At 34.3% G+C, this 23279-nt stretch overlaps 2 protein-coding genes across 2 annotated transcripts; both read right to left on the bottom strand.

The window, feature by feature from the left end:
- Positions 1-8744: 8744 nt before the first annotated feature.
- Positions 8745-12084, bottom strand: LOC112001499 (histidine-containing phosphotransfer protein 1). The gene is made up of 6 exons (XM_024033658.2): positions 11788-12084; positions 11353-11483; positions 11164-11232; positions 10225-10296; positions 9373-9445; positions 8745-8989 (listed from the first exon to the last, which is right to left on the bottom strand). The coding sequence occupies exons 1-6, from the start codon at positions 11848-11850 to the stop codon at positions 8957-8959; spliced, it is 441 nt and encodes a 146-aa protein (XP_023889426.1). The 5' UTR covers positions 11851-12084; the 3' UTR covers positions 8745-8956.
- A 3093-nt stretch (positions 12085-15177) lies between these two features.
- Positions 15178-22995, bottom strand: LOC112001493 (autophagy-related protein 18g). Its single transcript, XM_024033651.2, has 9 exons — positions 22335-22995; positions 20716-21174; positions 19810-20247; positions 19074-19319; positions 18125-18955; positions 17888-18045; positions 16860-16993; positions 16094-16618; positions 15178-15807 (listed from the first exon to the last, which is right to left on the bottom strand). Exons 1-9 carry the CDS (start codon positions 22524-22526, stop codon positions 15803-15805), a joined length of 2988 nt encoding a protein of 995 aa, XP_023889419.1. The 5' UTR covers positions 22527-22995; the 3' UTR covers positions 15178-15802.
- Positions 22996-23279: the final 284 nt, after the last annotated feature.

The following is a 23279-nucleotide window of genomic DNA, read 5'->3' as shown; positions in this document are numbered from 1 at the left end:
TTTTTGGTTTTTTTTCCATGTGGATTCTTGGTAGTATTTGGTTTCTTTATTGGGAAGAGGTTCGGGTGCAAACGGTTGTCCGAGCCTGAGGTTTGTGGTGCCATGTCATCAGGTTCGGGAGGAGGTGGTCAGGACACTCAGGACGGGGATCACGTGACTGTGATAAAGATGACTGAAGGTGATACAGATTAAATGTCACTGCCCTGTGATGGGGTGACACGAGAGCAGGACTGTGAGGTGGTGCCAGCTAAGCATTAAGTGTTTACTGTTTAGTGTTGTCTCGTATTTCATGAAAGTGATACTACTAGTTGTCGTTTCGTTTGCTTTACTTGTACTTGTAAGTTGTAAGCTGTAAAACTCACAAGGTACTTGTGCAATTTTGGTAATGTGGGGTTGGGGGCAAGCAAATCAAAAGTGGTTTCTCGTTGAATTGAAAGTCTCTTAATTGAAACTTCAATACCCTTTTGTTTGTGTTTGTGATCACTCACTCTAATGATTTATCTAGCCAGCTGACCATAATTGCCCAAGTAACCTGTGAGTTAAATGTCACAACTGATACAAACCACTGATGTATTCTGAGATGTGAATGAATGTAGTTCTGATGTTCTATAGTTGTTGATTTAGACATGGACAATGTGTACCCAAACAAACTTGTTTTTGCTGTTAACCATTATGTTTATATGCTTTTTAGTGTTGAATGAAGTTCCTTTTGTACCTTTTGTTTTTTAAAAGTCCCACTCCCAATTGATGCTATACCACATCAATTCCTATGCATTGTTGGATCATGGGCGACTTACTGGATGTTTCAAATGCCTTTGTGATTACTCAAAGGATTCATCTCGATGATTATTTGATATTTGCTAAAAAATTAGTAGGATACATTAGGAGTTCAAACACCTGATTAGCAAAAGAAGAACTAGGAAATTCTGCCAAAAAGAAGGTGTATATCATATAATTGGGTTGTAATTTGGTGTTGGCCACAGGCCCACAGTTACAGGTTTAATTTTCCTTCTTTGGGTAGGAATGATTAATAGCTACTTGAGGCCACTTTTCCTTTAACACAAATCAAAGGTGATAAAAAGACAAGAAAATTGGAGTCATTTGGTAACGTTGTTTGTATTTTTAAAATATGTGTGGATGAAAAAGTGTGTAAAATACGTGTAATGTTATTTAAAAACCGAAAATGCACCTTACTACAATCCATCCATTGTTTGAAAAAGCTACTCAGCTTTTTTTTGGGGGACCTCATGCAAATGGAAAGTTCATGATGAAATGGACAACTAAAATAAAAGAGAAAGTCTATGCAAACATTAGTCATCAGCTCACGTAATTTTAAAACTAAAGTTTTCAGTGCAAAGAAGTTGATGTTACATTATGCGGCTAGATTTTTCCATATTTCCATCGACACTGATGGTTCTGGCCTTTTTCTGGGGGTATGTTGGCCACCAAATCATTGACCCAAATCCAAAATGCACCAACTGTGCTCAACCATTTGAAGAACGGATATAATAACATTATCATAAACAGATTAAAAAAAAAAAAAAAAAAAAACAGAATCTAAAAGAGGTGTTCGAAAATATCAGTACATTGTACATTGAAATCCTAGAGCTCTTTAATTTAACTAATAGTAACTATTAAGTCTCTTGAAAGGGCATAACTTTAGACCCAGAGTACTAAATTGTTCACAGTTTTTCCACAATGGACTGTTGTGGTATCAGGTGGAGTAAAAAAACTTGGTAAAAGTCAAATTTTCAGTATTCTGTTGCCATCTGGCACATCCCTTTCTTGGACCCAAAGAAAGAACATACACATTAGTACCAAGCAATAAATTTACATACAGCTGCTATACTAGTAAAAGTAATCAAAGAACCGTAAAAGTCAGTTTCTGTAGCACATTCTTCTAATGCTAATTGTCCACAGTCCCTTATCAAAAAAAAAAAGTCCAGAGTCCACTCTACATTTAAACTTAAATTCGCAAAAGGTCAAAAAGGTACCTATCCCCTCTGAAGAACCTAACAAGCTCTGCCGTGTGATAGAGTCTAAAATGAGACAAATGACCTTTGAGGAACTTGCTCTTCTTTTCTTTTAGTACACATTAGGCTTTATTACTGTAATTGGCTTAAGGGTGTCAAATGTCAATGGCTAGTAGAACTTGGCAGATTTCTTTCTTGGATCACAAGATTGGTTGTTATTTGTTAAACCACACGATATGTACTTATCTCAACAAAAGCAATAGAGACTAAACAGTAAAACTACACTTAACTATTATAATTTTTAGGGAGTTTGTTGGACAAATTAAATTGTATCTTGTACTCTAATCTTCAAATGAGCCTCATCAAAAAAATGTGGTTAATCATTAAAGCAAAAGGTAATGTACAATGAGAGAAGCTATTTCTAGACAAGATAGACCAGACAACTATAACAGGACAAATACATAATAGGGATGTGGTGGAAAGGAATTCATAAAGAAAATGAAACATGATTTGGAGAGAAGAAAAAGTCTCTGCACATAATTATATAAGACCACCTAGAATCACAATTGATAACACAATATGTCAAAACATAAAACAAAAAAGTCAAAAGCATTTATATAATTGTTAAACTACCGATTGTCCTAAAAGCTTAAGTTGTTAGGAAATAGTAAATTTAATCATTTAACTATAAGTCTAACACTCTCTCTCACTTGTGGGCTTAAATTTTCTCTTAATAAGTGGGGGCCTAACAAGTGGGATTTAAACATTTTAAATAGGAGATAGAGTAAAGCCAGGGATCAAACTCAGAATCTCCTGCTCTGATACCATGTTAAATTACCGATTATCCCAAAAGTTTAAACTGTTATGGTAAATTTAATCACCTAATCATAAGTCTAACAGTAACACTTGTATAAGTTCATAAGAAAACGTTTCAAGGTTTAGTTCAAAAATCACATAAAAAATATATAACCAGCTTGTACAACTTTGCCGGTAATTCAGATCAGCAACTTCAACCCCCTCATTTTATATCATATGCCCCACCATGTTCAACTTTGCATGGGCATGCGTGAAGATTGCACCAACCCCAACAACCACAATACTCACCCATTATAGGGATTTTCTGGTCCATGGCCATGTCCTTGCATCTACTATTATGGAGTTTTATGTATGGATTTACACTCTCTTCTTCTATGAGACTAGGACCAACATGTGAATTTATGTAATTTGGGTGGGCTGTCTTTTTCATCCACCTAAGCTACCTTCTTTACAACGAACCTCCTTTTAGAGCACATAATTTAGTTCCAATTACATTGTATGGCTTTTATACAAAGAAAAAATAAAAATTACATTTTATTTATGGATTTGTTATTAATTATCCTTAAAATTAATTTATATTTTTTTTTCACAACAGTTGAGGACCTTTTTTTGTGTGGATAAGTTCTTAATTGGTGGAAAATAATAATTGATCCGGTGGTGGATTCATGTAAAAATTAATGGACAAAATTTAGTTATAAAATTAGTTGTAGCCTAAAATTACAACTTTACACAATATTTTTTTATTAGAGGTGAATTTCGACAAAGCTGCCATTAGATTACACTTTCTTATTATATCATTTATACTTGCAAAATTTCTAGAGAATTAAAGATCAATAGCTATCTTATCAATAAATTGTTTAAATTGCAAGTTTTTGTAGTTCAAAATTATGCATAAAATATAATCTTTAGATCATATAGTAAATAATATTTGATTGGCACAAAATTTGACATGTGTATTAAGAACATAAAAAACATGCAATTCAACGGTTAAATTTTCAAAATATGTAATAATTTTAATGATATTGAGTAAAGTTGTAGTCTTATGTTACAACTAATTTTGTAGCTAAATTTTTACTAATTCAAAAATTATGAAAAAAAATTATAAAATTATTGTGCTTGTAGCATTATTCTAAACTTAATTTTTAAGCCAAAAGGCTTTGTAGTTGAATTGACACCTCCCCATGCACAAAGTGCTTGGAGATTTAGGGGAGAAAGGGTTCAAACTGTGGAGATAGCAGCATATTGTAATTATCTCTCAAACAAAAAAAAAAAAAAAAGCTTAATTATTAAGGATAAATTACATCTTATTTTCTTGAAAATTTTTAAACAAATTACTATCCTTTTTGATGCAACAAATTACAAATAAAAATCATATGTCCAACTTTATGTTCTACCAACTATAATTTATTCACAAATTATAATTCTAAACTGCGTTGGATAAGACAGTGTCACCACACTTAATGCCAAAAAAGAAGCCAAAAACATACAAGAATGAGTTGGCAATTCAGGGTAGTTCAAGTTTTTCCAAAAAAGAAAAAACGCGTACTGAATTGCTTTTGCAATTATGCAGAATTTAGTATAACCTTAAATAGCAAAATGACGGAATGTGTCATTTCTCATTTGCTGAGGTTTTTCAATATTTTTTAATACCCATTGATTAACGTTAGAAATGAATCAATTATGATGAAAAAAATACCCCCAAAAAAAAAAAAAAAGCACATCATGAACATTGTTTTTTGAAAAAAGAGAACTCCTTGGGGTAAAGATTTTTATTAAATTGTGCTATATATTTTCAGTACAAAAGTCTGCTTGTATCAAGTTCAACGGACAAAATTGCTAAATGCCCTATTTGGACAAAAATAGTGGCTTTTTACCCCATTTCTCAAATTATTTAGAAAAATGTCACTGTTTTGTAACTCGACAATAGAGAAGTCGATATCTATTGAAAAACTCGATGTTACTATAATCGAGTTTGGTATGAACTTTGTGCCACGCTGGCAAAACAGACGTAGCTTTTTCCAATTATGTATACATATATAACTCGGTAACTTGTAAATCGAGTTTTCTGAACCTGTTTTCCTTAACTATTTCAAACCCCAACGTCTCAGAAACTGTTCACTCTCTCTTGTATACTCTCCCTCGCTCTGCCATCACTCTCTCATGTACACTCATGTACTCTACCTCAACGTCTCACTCTCCGTTAGTCTCACTCTCCCTCTACACTTTCCCTCACCCTATATAAAATCTCATTTACAACTATACATTTACATCTACCTTTGCAAAACATCTACACATACCGAAGTCTCATTTACATCTACCCTTACAAAACATCTACACATACCGATCTAGAGTCACATTTTCCAATGTCAATGCACAATTGGATGCTTCCTCGTTTTCCAGATAACTATAAGAGGGAGAGAGATTCTGACGAGAGGAAATACTATGCCGGACTATGGCGGGAGTGGGACTTTTGCGTGAACGAGTCCAATGCTCTGCACGATGATCTCGTGCGACTCGGAGCGCCTTTTGTGGACTGTATCTCACTCATACAGCCACGACAAAACATGCACCAATATGAGTGTGCAGTGACAAAAAAAAAAAAAAAAAAAAAGAAAACAATCTGATGATACTGTGTAGGTCCAGGTATCACATGCTACAATTGGCGGAAGAGCTGGCCGCTGCAACGAATAGGCAACTCACTTCTGCGGAACGTAACAATGTCCTTAACTACGAGGACTACTTGTCAAAATGAATGCTTATGTGGTGTGTGTCTTATGTCTACGGGTTAAATTAATAATGGTAGTAGCGTTAGTGTTCAATATGCAATGAATGCATATTGGAGACATCGTGTAAGTTATTTTATGTTTTTTGTGTCGTAGGTGCTTATTGAAAAACATCATATGTGGAAATATTAAATTTTTATACATTATGTGGGAATAATCTAGATTGCGAATAACATGCATGCTCCTCATAATCAATAATAAGGTTTACATAATACAAATGCAACAATAGTGACACACGTACATATAAAACATAGTTAAGCATTGATTGCAATGGAGTCTAATTACACCACGCCCCGATTACTTGAAGTGATTGCATGAATTATGCATGCTTATACCACACTCCCTCCATTGACTCTTGAATCTTGATTTGGGTCCGATATCGATTAAGACGTATCTTCATTCGATTATTTTCTTTTCTTATGCGGTTCAATGCTTTACGAAGTTCGTCGATCGTGTCTCTAGGCATTTGCGATGCGAGTCGCCGAGGCACTGGCAACTTATAACCAACCAACTCATCATAAAACATTTGCTATTCACGAAATAACCAAACCCACTCTTGTCTCATGGTATTGTGAACGTAAGCACTATTTCGCAGATTCGGATTGATTGGATAGCTAAACTCATCTTCTAATACCCAGCAACGACCTATGGCAGTGAACACATCATGAGGCCTATACAGTAGCGGGTTGCCAGAACCAGACATTGACGCTGAATACAATAATATTAAATGATCAAGTTAACAGTGTGCATCAACTGTTGGTAAATAATGTAATGCTATATAAATTTGTGTACTATATTACATGCTAAAAATGAAATACTAACACTAACATTTGACCATAAACAGTAGATGTTGTTGTTAATGTCTACACATTGTGTGCAATACAAAATTTTGTTGTTAATGTCAGACCAATGATGATTATGTGCAATACAAAATGTTGCTATAGTAAATATTTCATTCCCTTGTGACTAACGTTTACTATAACAAACAACCAAAATTATACCAATGTACTAACTTCACACTCACTCTACCAAAACAATAAAAATTCAGTACAATATCAACTGAAAGTACAATTGCCTTATGGTGTGAGTTTTTTACCTAAGGTAATATAAATTTCAGTTTGATGATCGAAAGCAGCTGTGGACCTGTGGAGCAGAGTAGAACTTCAGACGAAAGCAAGACACTGTGAATGGGAGGGGATGAGTTGTAATTATACAACTATAACTCGATTTTAAGGAGTTCGAGTTTTCTTTATAACTCGCCATGCCAGTAATCGAGTTACGTTAATACAACTGAATCCGTACACCTAACACCACACAGTCTGAAAATAGCTTTAACATTGCTCCATTTTGAATAAATTAGTCTGAATTTAACATAACTCGATTTTCCAATAATCGAGTTATTTAGGGATTATTAAAAAATAAATGCCACACTGGCATGCCAGCGAGGGACAAAGCTGAGGATAACTCAACTATTATATGAGCAAGTTATTTACAAAACTCGACTTTGGTATTGTCGAGTTACAAAACAGGGGCATTTCTCTATTTAGTTTGGGAAAGGGGTAAACAGCCGCTATTTTTGCTCAAATAGGGCATTTAGCAATTTTGTCCCAAGTTCAATTGCTCAAAAATTTGGGTTATTGTTTCAGACCACACAGTGAAATCATGAGCATTGTTAGGTGAAACTAACTAGTGTATCATAGACGATAGATACAAAGCATATTTATAACGTAGATGAATAAATTTAAAGCATAGTTTTAGATTATCAAAATCAATATTTTGTGTATCCCTAATCTAATAGTCATTTCACTTCGGCAAAAAATTTGGAGTCATCTACAAGGATGCTAAGTTGTGACTTGTAAGTAATCCTTGGACCATATTAGTATGAGACCTCCGGGTAGCATGAAACCAAATAGTGAGGCTGATGATTAAAATCCCATGCCCATATAACATCATTTCTCCACGTTCAATAATGAAAGCAGCCTCAAAAATAAATACAAATACAACTTAGTAAATTAAATTAAATACAATACTGCAGGCTGCAGAGAAGGCTTCCACATAAAGCCTTAGTAAATTAAATGTTTTCAGAGTAATGTTTTGAGAGAATGCTACATAATACATATCACTTTCAAATCATCTTATCTTTGACATAAATTATGTTGTTTGGATTTTGCTTGCCGCTATAGTATTTTATTTTTCTATACAGATTTTTCGACTGCAAATGTCAGGAGGGCTCAGAGCTAGCTGCACTAGTTATTAATTTTGGGTTTCAAGTGTGGACCACCCTGTACCATGTTGTACCTAAGTAATGTAGCAATCAAATACAGATCGATTTTCAGGTGGGCTTTATTTTCCAAAAAAGAAAGATAAGATAAGACAGTGAAATGGAAAGGAATCTATGGCACGGTTGAAATTTTATTTCTTTGAAGTTTTGTTTACTCCATTTAAAAGAATAGTAGTGTTGCACAATTACTCTACTAGCTTGATGACCAATATTTACTGTACCATAAACAATTTAGGATGCCTATTGGCTCGTGGTTGCTAGATTACATTGTCATTGTGTGAAAATTGACGCAAGAAAGGTAGCACATTAGGGGTAACCCAAGTTGAATTGCACAAATAGTAGAACCAGACTCCACCTTTGCCTGATCCATAAGTTTAGGTGTGATTTCGAACCTTAGTTGTTGGGCTCTCCATTCCATTTGCTCACCAAAGCCGTCTGTAGGCTATGCTGGGTTCTCTACTTTATTTGCCAACCAAAGACCAATCCAAAACCAAATATATTTTATATCTCATAACTTGTGTATAGCTTTTATAAAAAGAATGCACCAAAATAGCTTCTAGAGAATTTTCTGAATCAAATCTCCATTCTTTTGGACCTTAAAACTAGAGGTCAATCATTATATCCAAGAATCTGAGGTAATTGACTCACTATCCTAGCAAGGAACCAACAGAGAAATTGTTACAATCACCTTCATAGAATTTTGCGGTTATGTAAAATTAAACTGCCAACATGATCCTATAACTTTTGGAGGCTTGTTTAAACTTCATATTAACCCATCAAAGAAAGAAATACAAAATTAACCATTAGCATTAATAGATAGCAAAAATAACCACCAGAAATTTCAACCATCTAAACAACCAATACAAAAATTTCAACTAGTGAACAGGAACAGCAAAAGGAAACTGTATGTTCTGTATAAAGAAGGTAGAATATTTATTCACATTAGCACTTTCCAGTTATGTAAGCTCTAGACATAAAACTAGAGAAATCCTCCAGAAAGTCTAGAAGGATTAATTTCAACATCACAAAAACTCAATATAGATTATCTATAGCATCAATCCTTCATATCCCCTCGTTTCTGCCTATAGGCGATGACATCACCATTACACACCAGCGGCTCGTATCTGTTGCTCGAGCTACAGTGACCAACAAAAGGGAAATAATAAGATTTTACAATAAAAACACTATTACCACCAAAACTGACAAGCTAATGGTTAAACAAACTAGATAATTAGCCAAAGCTACTGCTCAAAGATGTTATTGAGCATCCAATAGAAGGAAGCATTCAAAGCTATCTCCCATTGTGAGGAGAAACATATTAGATGTCCAACAAAAAAAAGGGGTTGTAGAAGGCCAAAAAGTGGAGTTTCAACATAGATGATAATTTGAAATTTTGAATGCTTATTTTAAACATATAAGGCTATCTTCCCCATGAAGCAAGCATTGACACTTTATGATAAAAATCATTCTGGCAACACACACCACTTCACTTGAATGGAAGTTAATACTTAATACTTACCCTGAATAAATATTCAAGCTGGTTTTTCAGTACAGAGTACTCATATTGCAGTTTTCGCAAACATCTCACACACCTGCACCAAAACAATCTTGAGTCATTCACACTTTGGTGCAATAATCATGGTCACAGCCTCTTTCATCATGTTTAGGATTTGTGTAAGTGATCCTTTTATCTATAAAATGGAATGTGAAGCCCATAGGTATCTTAGCCTAGTAATTATTTACAATTATATGGAACAAATGCTATTGGTTTAAATCAAACCGGAAATACAAACAAAAGTAAAGGGATATGAAATCATGACAACATTCAAGAATAACTAAATCATATACAAAATATCTTACAGTTTACTTCCATTTATTTCCATCAAAGAGCATCTCTAAGGTTCATATGAAAATGGCCCCTCATGATTTCAAGTGAGAAGTCAATGCCAATTAATGTCAGAAAAACTGAATGCTTAAGTCTAGTCCAAATATTGGATAAACCAAAATAAAAATCTCCTTATTTGAAGACTTAAACAAATAGAGTTAGAAGACTAAAAGAATTTCTTAAAGACCTACTTAATATTGAATTTTTGGATCATTTTAGCTATTCTCTAATGAAATTATGATAGCAAGTGTGTTACATAAATTTGGACATCTTGTTTACTAGATTTATATTCTTCATTTAAAACTTCCAAGATTCTTTCATATAAAAATTTGCTAGAGCCACATCGAGGAATTTAGGATTTTGAACATAATTGAGTCAAGATGTACAGAACCATCTGTTTTGTGTAGACAATCATAAAATAGAAATTGGTTTAACTCTGAAACATTACATCAGATGGGGGAGAAAAAAGAATGAAGATGAACTCACTCTTCAAGGCTCTGGGCCTCGCAATGATTTCTGAACTCAATGCACAAGTTTTTTACTCTCATTGCACCTATGCTGTTAGACATAGGAAAGACAAATGTTTAAATCAAACACTTCAAAACATAAAACATAAAAGAAAAATATATAAGTAAAGCAGGTGACAAAATTTGACATGACCAGTGAACCTGACACGACACGACATGAAATTAGTAGGTTATGGGTTAAGACTTAACGGGTTCGTGTCATATTCGGGTTGACACGGCTGACCCGTTTAATAAAGGGGTTGGGTTAGTGTTGAACTCATAGAACCTGTTTGACTTGACTGACCCAGTTAATTAAATGACATTTTACTAATATACCCTTCAAACTCTAAGTATATACTTATTAGTTGTTGTGATTTATTTTCTTTGACATATTGTGATTGGTTATTTGTGATATTGAGAAATGCTTTAGTTTTGAATGATTATTTGTGATGCAACTACTCGTTAATTCTAAATTTTATATTAAAAATATTTATTTGTTTGTTTTTCATATATATATATATATATATATATATATATTTTTTTTTTTTCTTTTCATTTTGATAAAATATGATAACAGGTCGACACGACTGACCCGTTTAATAAATGGGTCGTGTTAGGGTTGAGGAATCTTGTCCCGTTTAATAAACATATCGGATTAGTATTGACCTATATAGTCGAATATTCATGACTTAACACGACACGAACTTGACACGTGAACACAAATTGCTACCTCTAGTAAAGGGGTTACAAAACCATATTTTCTACATGAATTAACCTTAATTTCCAAACATAAACAGGTCCAGTTTCAGTTTCTTCCAAGAACCATAATATTAATAGTGATGCAGCAATAAACAAAAAGAGAGTAACACTGATGCAGCAATAAACAAATAGAGAGTAAAAGAGAAAAACTCGCAAATACCTGGCACTGCTACCCTTGAACTGATGAACATGGGCATCTACCTGTTTAAAATCCACAACTTTCTGTTCTCTACAAACGCAATAAAAAAATAAAAACCTTTTTTCTATTAGTGAAATATTTCCTTTTACCTAAAAAAAGGTAATAAACAAACTTTTTCCAAAATCAACCACATAGATAACAAGTACTCACAGAGCTCTGGCCATATTGTTGAGGAGCTTCTCAGAATCATCAAAGAAAATAGACACAACCTCAGCAACAAAATCTGGACTGTTCTCATCTTGCAATTTCTGAAGTTGTTCAAACTGGTCATCCAAATATCCCTTTTCATCACCAACAAAACCCATCAGATTTCCTCTACCAACCCAAATAGATAAAGAAACACATAAAGAAACTAGTAAATATATATTCTGATCAATATTAAGTCTTTCAACACGGCATGTCTTCAATTATCTTCTGGGTAACATCTGATATATCAAAACTTATCCTTTCAAAGAAAAAAACAAAACTTTCCCAAGAAACAAATAATTAGGCTTAAACAGAACAAACCCACCTAGAGATCAATTTCACACAATCATATCTTGAACAATTTCCAATAACAAACATCCAAAAAAAAAAAAAACTGACCTCCTTACGTAGATAAGCTGTGTGTTCACGCCACTGTCTCTGCAATTGTGTCATAACATCCATGATGGCTTCTTTTGTTGCTCAAAGCTTTGAGCTTTCCCACTCAATACTCAATAGAGACTGACCCAGAAAACAAAGTGTGGAGATGAAGCAGATCTTATTATAATCTCTGAGTTTTGGCTAAATAGATACAGTAAAACAGTGGTCAGCGATGTTGAGATAAGGACTGTTCCCGTGGAAAACGTTCAAAGAGATTTTTGGGAAATTTAGTAAATGACTTGCCATATATGGGGATTTATCTCATATGAGTAAATGACAGTAATTCAGAACTTACCTATTTTGGTTTCTGATACTTGAAACCTATTCACTACTATTTCATTTTTTTTTATTTTTTATTCACATTACAAGTTACAGTTTTTTCTTTCTTTTTAAAAAACATAAATAAAAAACGGTTTAGGTTAACTAGTTCCTTTAGAACAATTGTTAATAAATTATATTAAAACAAATTTATTAATACTTTTATGAAAAATATAAAAAAAATTCAGAAAAAGTAATTGCTATATCATTTTTTTTTCATAAAATATTCTTAAAAGTAGTTTCTAAACCAATGTCCCAAGATATTCGTTAACATTTTTCATAAAAAATTTATAACTTAATAGTTAACACTAGTTAAGTACAACTTAAACATAACTTTTTAGGTGTTTTGCTTTAAATTTTCTAACTAAATTTAATTATGTGATTTTAGAAAAAATAAGGCCATAATAAGCTAATAAATTAAATAATATTTATTCCTTTATAATTCACAAGATAAAGTCACAACTTTTTGCTGTCTCACATAAGCATATTTATGAAGAAAATAAAAATACCCTTCTAAAGATATACTCCACTTTTTAAATTTTTTGGAAGAATTAAAAAAAAAAATTCAATAAAATATTTTGTCTCCTCGAATATCTTTTTGACTTTGTCACCATCACTTATCAACTGTTCATTTATATACTTGTTATTTTTATTCAATTTTTGAAGTTCCGAACTCCTAATAAGACCTCTCTTAATCTCCTCTTTTAACCTTCTTTGTCTCTATTTTCCGTAATTTGACAATTTCTTTTAACTTCATCATCAATTTTCTTTTGTTTATGTTTCTTATACTCGTGATAAGAATTTTGAGATCATCCTTTCTGACCAAACCATAATTCATTTTACTAGTTTCCAAATAAAACCGAAAGACATGCATGAATTGGGAGATAACAGCGTGGATATTTTCTTTAGTTGGATTTTCTAATTGCTAATCAAAAATTTTAAGTTTTGACAACCAAAAATCTTCTCCCCCCAAAAAATAATAATTTAACAGCCAAATCTGCAAATGATATATATATTTTAAATATAAAGTAAAAGTTGACGTGTTCACACTTGGAGGGAAAAAAAAATTATACATAACATACTATTCATGGTAAAACATAGAGTAAAACACTAAAAATTACACAAGTGGTTTCTATTTATTATTCTACAGTTGAAATTTATAAGTGAAATTTTCGTTTTTCTTTTGATTTTATACATTTGGTTGATTTACTTAAATGTTTTTAATCGTAGAAGTGTTCTAACTAATAAATGAGTAGGCAATTACCTATTCTCCTTTATAAGGAAAATCTCACTCTCCACTTATTATAACAATTAATGTTGTTCCTCTAGTGTGAAACTAGTTGGTTTCGTAATTTTAAAATTCCACTAATCCCAAATAAATTATTATAAAAGTAATAAATAAATAGATAAATATGTTTTTTTTTTCATATCTATAAATTTACGCTGAAATGAAAACGTCTTAATTTTTCAAAAGAAGGAAGTCCATAATTTTATATTCCATGTAACATGATTTAGCGAGCTTTTTATTATATAAAAATAATATGGATTTCCATTTAGATAAAAAGAACAACAATTTTTTTATAATGATAAAAAGAACCATAAAGATCTTTTTGTTTGCTAACATAAATTCTAATATAAGTAGTAAGTCTTTTACAAAGTCTATTAAAATCCGTAGAGAAGTTGTAGTTACAGAAAAAGGGGGGATATTCTTTGTTTGATAGCATAAATTCTAGCAGAAGTAGCAAGCATTAAGATAAAGTAATATTCTAATCTCATCTAATCAAAGTTTATACTCTAATTGGTATCTTATCTTTCACAGAGTTGTTCCAAGAAATCTGAAAGAAGAAGCAATGGAACTAAAATAGTTAATCATACCTTTTTTGTTGAACACTAGTTAGTTATACCTTATTTTCCTAGTATTTAGTAATGTGACTGTGAAAGATATTTTTTTTTTCCTTTTTGGGTGCCAATATGATTAGAGATGATAAAAATGTTATATTCTAGTTCTACTTGACCCATCTTGCCTTACATGTTATATTCTTTTATACAATCCTATTTATAAATTATTATTTTTATACCATTCTATTATAATTACAAATCTCTCTCTCTCTCTCTCTCTCTCTCTCTCTCTCTACCAGGCTTCCTTTCTCTTTCAACTCTACCTTATTATTTATATCAGATTTGAAATTGAAATCACTTCATTACAAATGGCAAAATGCCTTCAATCAACTGACTTATTAATGTTGAAATTTGAAACCGCTTCATTTTAAATGACAAAATACCTCCAATCTTTATTTTTCTTGCCCTGTCGCCATCCTTGATATTTTTGCCTATGCTTGGTGATAACTTAAATAAAGTAATTGAGGCAATTCTTTGGTTGGAAGATGCTGCACATCACAATCCACACGAAGGATTGGACAATCCACAAAACATAAGAACCCAATATGTGATCCTAAAAACTCTTGGGAGTAGACCACAAAAAGGCCTCCAAGAGGTAAGAGCCAGCTAGATGGCGTGTTTCATATTGGACTTTCCCCTTTGATTGCATTTTTCCTCAACGTGAAAGTGTGAAACACGCCATCTTTCTTATTACATTTCTTAGCCTCGCCATTGTTCACTCGTATTTATCATATTAATTTTCAATTAAGGCCATGGGAGACAAAAAAAAAAAAATGTATCAATTAGTTGAGCTAAATGGCTCACATCATGAGAGACAAATTTATTTATTTATTTATTTTTTTGTGAGAGAGAGAGAGAGAGGAGACAAATTTAGCTTCAGTGCATTGTATGGGTTTTTGTAGCCAAAGCTTCCGCATGTTTTCCCCCCAAATCCAAAAAAGTTCTCATTAGAAAGAATGGCTCCACTATAGAGCTTAAAATATTATCCATCCTTCTCTAAATAAGTGACCAGATTTCCACCCAAAAAAAAAAAAGGTGATTAGATTTTGTAACAACAAATATTGACTAATACTATTATATCTATTTTAATTAAACGGCTTCAACATATAGGCCTGCAAAAGAAAGCCAAATTCCTAGCAAAATAAACACAGAACATTAGATATATTCCTCATACCCACCACTTTAATTTAAGGGTCTTCCTTCGAGCACAAAAAATTCCGACACATTCTAATGGCCGTGGTATGCAATTTCCACCGGCTATTAAGAAGAAATATTAAAACATCTATAAATACAATGTCCATTAATCGATGTTGCTTTCATTTTTCCATACTTTGTTACCTCCAGAAGAAAATTTAAAAAGTTATACAGCTGGAGAGAACCTGTTCACACCAATTCGGCTGTACATACGGTCTACCCTGAAACTTCAAGACCGAATTAAACTCTACCAAAGAGTTTTTAAACTCACCCCCCTTGAAAGAAACTAGCACCCTGCACAAATTTATGAATTTCCATCTACAGAATGTACATGAGAAAGAGAGATAGAGGGAGAGCGAGAGAGAGATTAATCACATACGCTGCCAACACTTCTGCTTAATGTGTTGCCAACATGTCACTCCTTATTTACACTGCATTACACTTTGGTTGTGAAAAGATTCTACACCATCCCCACTCTAGAAGGCCTTATTGGAACTTTCTCTTCATCTTAATGAGATGACTCTGTAAAACGGTGCAATCCCAGAAGCTTTCCATAATTTATGCATCAACCTGCAAAAATATATGATTAAAAAATGAAAAAGAAAACGATTGCACATAATTAGTAGTCATAAAATCTAAGTGAGTTCTGGTTAGCTAAACCAGTAAAGGCTCTTATAGTTGAATAAGAGATTTTGATTTAAACTTCAAATCCTACCTACACCAAATATAAACCCATTGGTGTTTTGTCCTTATGATAAAGAACAATTATCATAGAACGAATGCCATAGATTTTAAATTCTATCGCATATCTATCAAAAAAGAAACAATCAGAGAGACTATAGTTTCAGGTTTCTACCTTCTTCAGAAAAGGCAAATATGCCACCAAGCATTTCATCATCTTCCCCATCCTCCCCTGGCTTTTCCCTCTCACAGTGGTTACTGCTGCTATCAACATCACCAGTACCAACCTCAGTTAACCCATCACACCCATTGTCCTGCATTACCTCAAAGTGCCCCACCTGAATTAATGGTCCAAAATCTACAGCAGGATAGTGCACAGTTGTATGCCCTTCTTCAAGAATATTCAGATTAGAAGCATGTTGGTCCGATCCTGAAACTAAGACTTCACTGATCCCAATCCCACCAGTGTTTGGAGATGGGGCATCTCTTGTTACACAACTGTCAACTTGAGAACCAACAGGTTTTGGATGTTCAGACGGAGCAGATGCAATATCCGATGAATTCTGCTTCAGTACAGAAGGTTCAAAAAGGGGTCTTCTTTCCGGGTAAATCTCATTCAAAGTTTGACAACTGTATGCATACGACTTCTCACTATTTATTTGATCAAAGTCAGGAAAATTCTCAATTCTTCTTGATGAACCTGACAGGAATTTTGTTCATAAAAATTAAATAAATATGTATTCAAGTGGACTTCAATTGTTGAAGTAAAAGACAAAATCAGAACTGCATGTTGGCTATGCTATTTAAGGAATTGCACATCATGCATTACATTTCAGTGGTTTGACATAGATTGTTTTCAATCAAGCACAATATTGATGGATGAAGTCTAAATATCATTTTATCTTTCAAGGAAAAAAAAAAAAAAAGCCCTTCTTTCTTACCCCCATCCGAGCTTTCGGTCGAACTAAGTGATGCTGGCTTTGAGTGACAGATGACAGTTTCTTCTGTGATCTTGCCTTCACCTGGATGATGCTCTGCAGATGTAGAATTAGGATATCCTCCACTGGAAAGGCCTCTGAATCAAACAACCAAGTAATTACTCCATAAATAACACAAACAATCAGCATAAGATAACAGACACAGACAGTCTCAGCAGAAGTCAGAAAAATGATAAGACTTTTATGACGTTAGACATATTCTGATAGCATCTGACATATCATAATTCTATGCTACATCAGAGTCAACATGACATGGAACCCTTCTTGGCAAATGCCTCTAGACCCTAAGATCACACATTTACTTTTTATTATTATTTTGGATGAAGTGGAACCTCACCAAGGCAGGGCCCTTTGGAGTTTGGACCCACCTCTAGGGAGTAAAACCACGGATACATGACCCCACCTGCCAGAACTGGTGTATAAGATAATCCAAGGGAACTCCTAGTGGGGATCGAACCCAAGATGAGGGTCACAGATTTACATCACCAAATTACTGTAAATTGTAGCATCCAAGCCATAATGTTTATGATGTAATATTGTACGGAAAAGCATGGTTGTAGCTACAAAAATAATTATCGATATAAAATTAACTCCAGCAGGAAAAAAAAAAACTCAAGTAGTTTGGTATCAATGAAAATATGGACCAACAAAGTGACACCTAGACCTACAAGTTCAATGTAAAAGTAAAATTTATCCCACACCCATTCCTCTCTTGCAATCACAACATCAACACAACAATAAAACTGTTTAATAGAAGTTCGGAAAAGGTTACAATAACATGCCTTTTTCAATTAACATTACAGTGAAGTATCACACACTTCCAACACTAGACAGGCTCAAAACTCAAAAACAATTTTAATCAGAATGTTTTACAAAGATACAAAGACCAAAATTTTATGGCTAGAATAAAAAAACCAATTAATAAAGAGGAACCAAAACCAGAAAGGAAGTATGGAATAAATGATCATTACCTGCCATTCCAGTCTGATTTTATGCTAAGGAAATGATCAAAAACAGGCAATAATTCCTTCTGCTTTATTTCAACTTCATGAATGGAGACCTTTTCAATTTCAAACTCTCCACCGGCAACTGTATCAATTCTTGGAGAATCCATTGTGTAAAAACAGATCTATAACAATGAAATAAAGAAATGACATCCAAAATATAGAAGAAGATAATGAGCATTGCAACTTTAACACAAGCAATACCTTAGATTTTTGCCATATTGGTAACCTGCCGGAGCTTATTTGCACCTCTGCATTAGACAGGTACCAGTGAGATTTTTCATGAGGCTTTCCGGAATAAGTCCTCGCCATACTTTTCCCCCTGATGCCATCATTTATGTAAAGAAAATCCACTCCATAGTTATCTCCAGAACCTGATTTATTTTGAATATCAGTAGCATCTGGTCCATGAAAATTGGTACCAGAAACAGAGTCCTCTCTCTCTGGCCAATCAGACCTTCTGCATACGTCCCACCATTGAATAGGTTCAACTTTTACTCTTAACTCATCCTCCTGCATACTCCATGAAGCTGACTGGGTCCTTGAACCACTGTCACATCCTTCGATCCCAACTGATGGCAGAAGTTCGTGTTGAACTACATAACCTGATGGAGTATAAACTAACAGACGCTCCAAGGTATTGGCCCTTGAGTTAGAATTCTGAAGGCTTTGAGATAATGAATTATGAAAAACAGCAGCAACAGCACCAGATGGCACAAAAACCTTCCCTGTTGCAGCAGTAGTATTGCTAACTGTATTAAGCCATCCGAAACTACTATATTTTATTCTGCTCACTACCGAGAGGGCAACAGGTGGTGGCGGTGGAAAAGATTGCTGATTGGTGATGCAAGATGAAGTAGACCACCAAGGTACAGACACAGCAGGAAAGAGGGAGGGCTCTTCACCTTGCGAACTAAGCATTCTAAAACCCGCATCGCCACCAAAAGGAGACAAAACAAAAACATGACAAGTACCCTTCGATGAAACAACAGCAACCCACTGACTATAATGACTAAAGCAAATGTCCTGGATGATCTGCATAATAAATAAACACAAGAAAAGGAATATAATAAATACTCACAAGAATCTGGGCCTTACAAGAAAATCAAATCTTAGATACCAATAATCATCTTTAAATTGAATGTATACTAACAGCTGATGTTATTCCACGATGCAGTTGGTAAAGATGCACATGAGAAGAACCCCATTCATAAGTTTGAGCACCTGATCCACTGCGTGTGCAAGATGGCATTATCCGGAATATATTTATGTTATTCCCATAGACTGAGGCAGTAACCAGAAGGGTCCCACTAGGGTCAAAACATAGTGCAGATATTGGACTGGTATGCGCTTTAAATTGTGATATGACAGCTCGGGAAACAAAATCCTTCACAACAACCTGCAATCAAACATTGTAACTGAATTTCACATAGTCATGAAACTTCTTCCTTTTCTTCTCCTTTTGACATTGTCATGTTTATAGATTAAATGAATCATTAGGGTTCTACTTCTTGTAATAAGAAAGAAGTTAACATTAGTCATTCTCTCCTGGTAGTTTTCACTCCAAATTTAAATTTTAAATTCTGGTCAACAATATCATGAAAATTTTGCATAATATGATAAGGAAGAACCAATACGTTTAGACAAAAAACCAAAAAGTTACATCCCTGAAGTAAAACAGACTGTTGGTTTCCAGCATTTGACATAAGTTTTATATCATCATATAGGAAATCCAGCATGATGCAAGCACCAAAAACAACGAGGATGGAAAACAATATTTCCACTATACTATCTCACTGTACTATTAGGGCCCTAACATAGAGATCAATGATGTTCATAAAATAAGATGAAATACTTAAAATACTTCATATCCCGAGTGAAATACTAACCGTCCCTGCGTTATCCATATCTGCTCCTGCATGCCTACCAACTTTCCAGCCTGAATTTGGTGATACTGGAGAGTTAGATCCATCAGGAAGCAGTTCTTGATAGTATTTGGAAAAAGTTTTGTATCCCATGTCCCCCAGGTTGATAATTCCAGCAGCCAACTGTTTACTAGACTCCATTGCATAGCGAGCCACCAAACTACCACTGCCAGGTGATGTTGAAGGACTAACTCCTGGAGAAGGAGTGAGGGTTTGTGGGCTTAAGCGACCAGTGCTAGACACCAGTGGGTTGTTGGAAGCATAAGCTAACCACCTTGGACCTACAGCCATCGGACCATAACCAACATTAACCCCACTGCTCCCCTGTCCTGACAACTGAGGAACAGGATAAGTGAGAACACTGAATTTGTTCTCAAGAGTGAGCGCGTCAAAGCAGTAAATCTGCCACCAAATATAAAAAAGATTTAGTCAATTAAGTGGTAAAAATAATCCTTATATTACAAAGGATGCTGCCTTCAATAGAGTGATATCATGATAGTGCAACACACCTACAGAGTAAAAATCTACTTCATCTTCATAAGTCCTGACTACCACAAAGGACTCAGAAAATATAAACCAACTAGTAAGAACTGACTGAAATGCATCACTTCATTAACAGCCTGAACCTATATCCTTAACAGCAGCAGAATTATGCAGAAAAATAAATTCAGATTGCAGACTCATGATAAATGTATGGGGGTTCTCACTTCAAACTCAACCACAGTTAGATATGTTGGGAATTTGAAGACAGATATAAATAGCTAGATACAAAATTTAAAATATATTGGATGGTTAAATATCTTTTGACTGAGATATCTGTACTTCTAGACTTGTGTAGTCAACCAAATGTCAAGGATTAAGCCATCTTACTTGCGTTGCCAGACCAACAGCTACTATTCGAGGACTGCATCTAACCATACACACAGCAGACCGGAATCTCAGGACATGAACGTAGCAATGAGACCTAAGGGAGTAAAACCGGACAGCAGTAGGACAGTTGGCCGAGTTTACAGATCGGGACTCCATATTACCATCTCTGCCACCCAAATGGCTACGATTTTGACCAAGGTTTGAACCATTGGTTTCTTCACCCGCAACAACCAGCAATAAAGGATGTGATGTCTTGAATCCTTCATGACCATCATTCAATGCAGGGAAGGGCTGAATCTGTAAGAATGAAACTGGGCCATCACGCTTCGAAACAAGTTCACTGAAGTTAGAGGCATCCTCCACATCAAGGACTTGAAACCCATTCTGATAACCAAGCAAGAGAACCTGTTTGAAGACAGACGGACCAAGCTCAAGCCTATCAAAGCCAGCCCAGGTTACCTGTTCACCCAAAAAAGAAACACATTCTCATAAACACAATCTTAGTAAAAGGGGAGCAGATGCATATGCCATAAAGTTAGACTCAAGAATTGAACACCACAAAATGTCTTCAGAATCAAGACATTTAACAAGTTTAAATCCAGTCCACATAAGCCAGGGGAAACACACATCATAAAGCACTGTGTACTATTATTGATACAATGCAAAACAAAAGAAAGTACCAAACACCATCATATAAAATTAGAAGTCCAGAGAATTGCAGGAGAAACGTTTACAAATAGTTTTTCTTTCACAAAGTAAGATTATATCTCAAACCCAGTTCAAACAAATTTTTTTTTATAGGTAAGAAAAATTTTATTAATCAAGGCTACTTCATACAAGGAGAATGAAGTAGCAAAAATATATTCAAACAAACAAGAAAGAAAGCAAACTATGTACAAAAAAGAAGAGAAGCTAAGAACAATGGAATGAAATCACTAGAAGTGAATCCCCAAGAACGAGACCAGTCAAACAGTGTCCCTGTAAATAATGCTATGAGCTGATCCACCAAATGCTCCTGATCCTAAAAAATGCGACTATTATGCTTCCTCCAAATAATCCACATATTTGAACCTATAGCGACCATTCAATGATGATTGGGTAGGCAGAATTTGATCCCAAGTCCCTCATTTGACAACGCGAGACTTCACAATCCACTTCTTTATTGTGCAGGCAAGATTCAATCCCAAGTCCCTCATTTGACAAAACAAGACTATACTTACTAGTTGAGCTAACCGAAACACACAATGATACAATCAACTTCAAAAAACCAATCCAATGACTTTCATTTCCTCACATTTCACCAATCTTTCCAGTAAACCATCACCAAACATAAAAGAAAATTCACTCGGCGCCTTGATTTTCATATCTAGCACTATATAGCTGAGTCAAATACCTAAGCATTACTAAGAAGCTCAGTATTAACAATTAAACACAACTGCTCTAAGTTCATATCATGAAAATTTCAGTTCTAAACTAAAAATAAATTTCTGTGATACAATTAAACATAGAAATACACAGAAACACTATAATCTAACTAATTCAGAACCAAACTTTGAGGCTTATATCAAATTAAGACTAAAATTTACACACAGAAAACGAAAATTCAAAGAGATATGAACCTGATCTTTGTGATCCTCGGAAGAAGATGAGGAAATGGAAGCGGCGACCGAAGCTCCGGCGGAGCGAACCGTGGAAGCGACGGTGCTGGCGTTGGTGGAAACTGTTTTGAGGCACGACGATATGATTCTGAGTGAGTTCGGTAACAAACCGTTGTTCTTTGCCTTTACTTTCTTCATCTTCACCACAACCATACAGTAACGGTTACAGTTACAACAACAACAACAACTACCACCGACTCGCCGGAGCTACTCGGTCCTCCGCCTCCTTCCGCCACCTCCACCACCGCCTCCGACGGTAAAACTAATTCCACTTCTGTCTCCGCCGACGATGAACATCTCCTCCGATCGCCGCTGACGATCGGATATCTCATCCGATTACTTCAGCGAGACAGAAAAAAATATCGCAACACAAACAAACACACACACATACACAAACAAACAAAAATTTTCTTCTCCGTTTCTTTTCGGTTTGACTTCGAAACCAAAACTCTCCCTCTCTCTGTGAGAGTTTTTTTCAATCTAAGTTCATTGTACTTTCTCTCGCTTTCTTTCGCTCTCTTTCTCTATCTCTCTCTCTTCACTGAAAATTTAACTCTTTGTTTTCATCATTATTTTTTAATTTCAATTTATATTTTTTGCTTAATTTGTTTTTGTTTTTGTTTTTGTTTTTTCTTTTTTTCTTTTTCAAATGCCGGAGATTAAGGAAAATGGTGGTGTTGGAGTTAAATACAACGGCGCTTAAAAAAGAATATCTTTTTTTTATTTTTTAATAAAAATAGTATTATATACATATATAAATATATATAAGGATTTTGATACTTTAATTGTAATATGAGATCGTAGATAAGGCTAATTTCTTTTCATTTATTGCGATGGGACAATTGGATTTATAATGCTTTTTATTTTTTGTTTTAATTTTTATATTTTATAGTTCACAAATGGGCC

This window comes from Quercus suber, unplaced genomic scaffold (genome assembly GCF_002906115.3).
Source record: "Quercus suber isolate HL8 unplaced genomic scaffold, Cork oak 2.0 scaffold_756, whole genome shotgun sequence".
Lineage (NCBI taxonomy): Eukaryota > Viridiplantae > Streptophyta > Magnoliopsida > Fagales > Fagaceae > Quercus > Quercus suber.
The sequence above is the reverse complement of the archived record's forward strand: the minus strand, read 5'-3'. Positions and strand labels throughout refer to the sequence as shown.

What these genes read in the sequence shown, in the direction of transcription:
- LOC112001499 (XM_024033658.2), bottom strand. Translation starts at nt 11,850, where the DNA reads ATGGATGTTATGACACAATTGCAGAGACAGTGGCGTGAACACACAGCT. An exon ending in TTCAAGGGTAGCAGTGCCAG is followed by an intron (nt 10,297 to 11,163) that starts GTATTTGCGAGT and finishes TATGTCTAACAG; the next exon opens with CATAGGTGCAATGAGAGTAA. An exon ending in GAGGCCCAGAGCCTTGAAGA is followed by an intron (nt 9,446 to 10,224) that starts GTGAGTTCATCT and finishes GTTTTGGTGCAG; the next exon opens with GTGTGTGAGATGTTTGCGAA.
- LOC112001493 (XM_024033651.2), bottom strand. Translation starts at nt 22,526, where the DNA reads ATGGTTGTGGTGAAGATGAAGAAAGTAAAGGCAAAGAACAACGGTTTG. An exon ending in CTGTTGGTCTGGCAACGCAA is followed by an intron (nt 20,248 to 20,715) that starts GTAAGATGGCTT and finishes ATTTGGTGGCAG; the next exon opens with ATTTACTGCTTTGACGCGCT. An exon ending in ATATGGATAACGCAGGGACG is followed by an intron (nt 19,320 to 19,809) that starts GTTAGTATTTCA and finishes GTTTGATTGCAG; the next exon opens with GTTGTTGTGAAGGATTTTGT.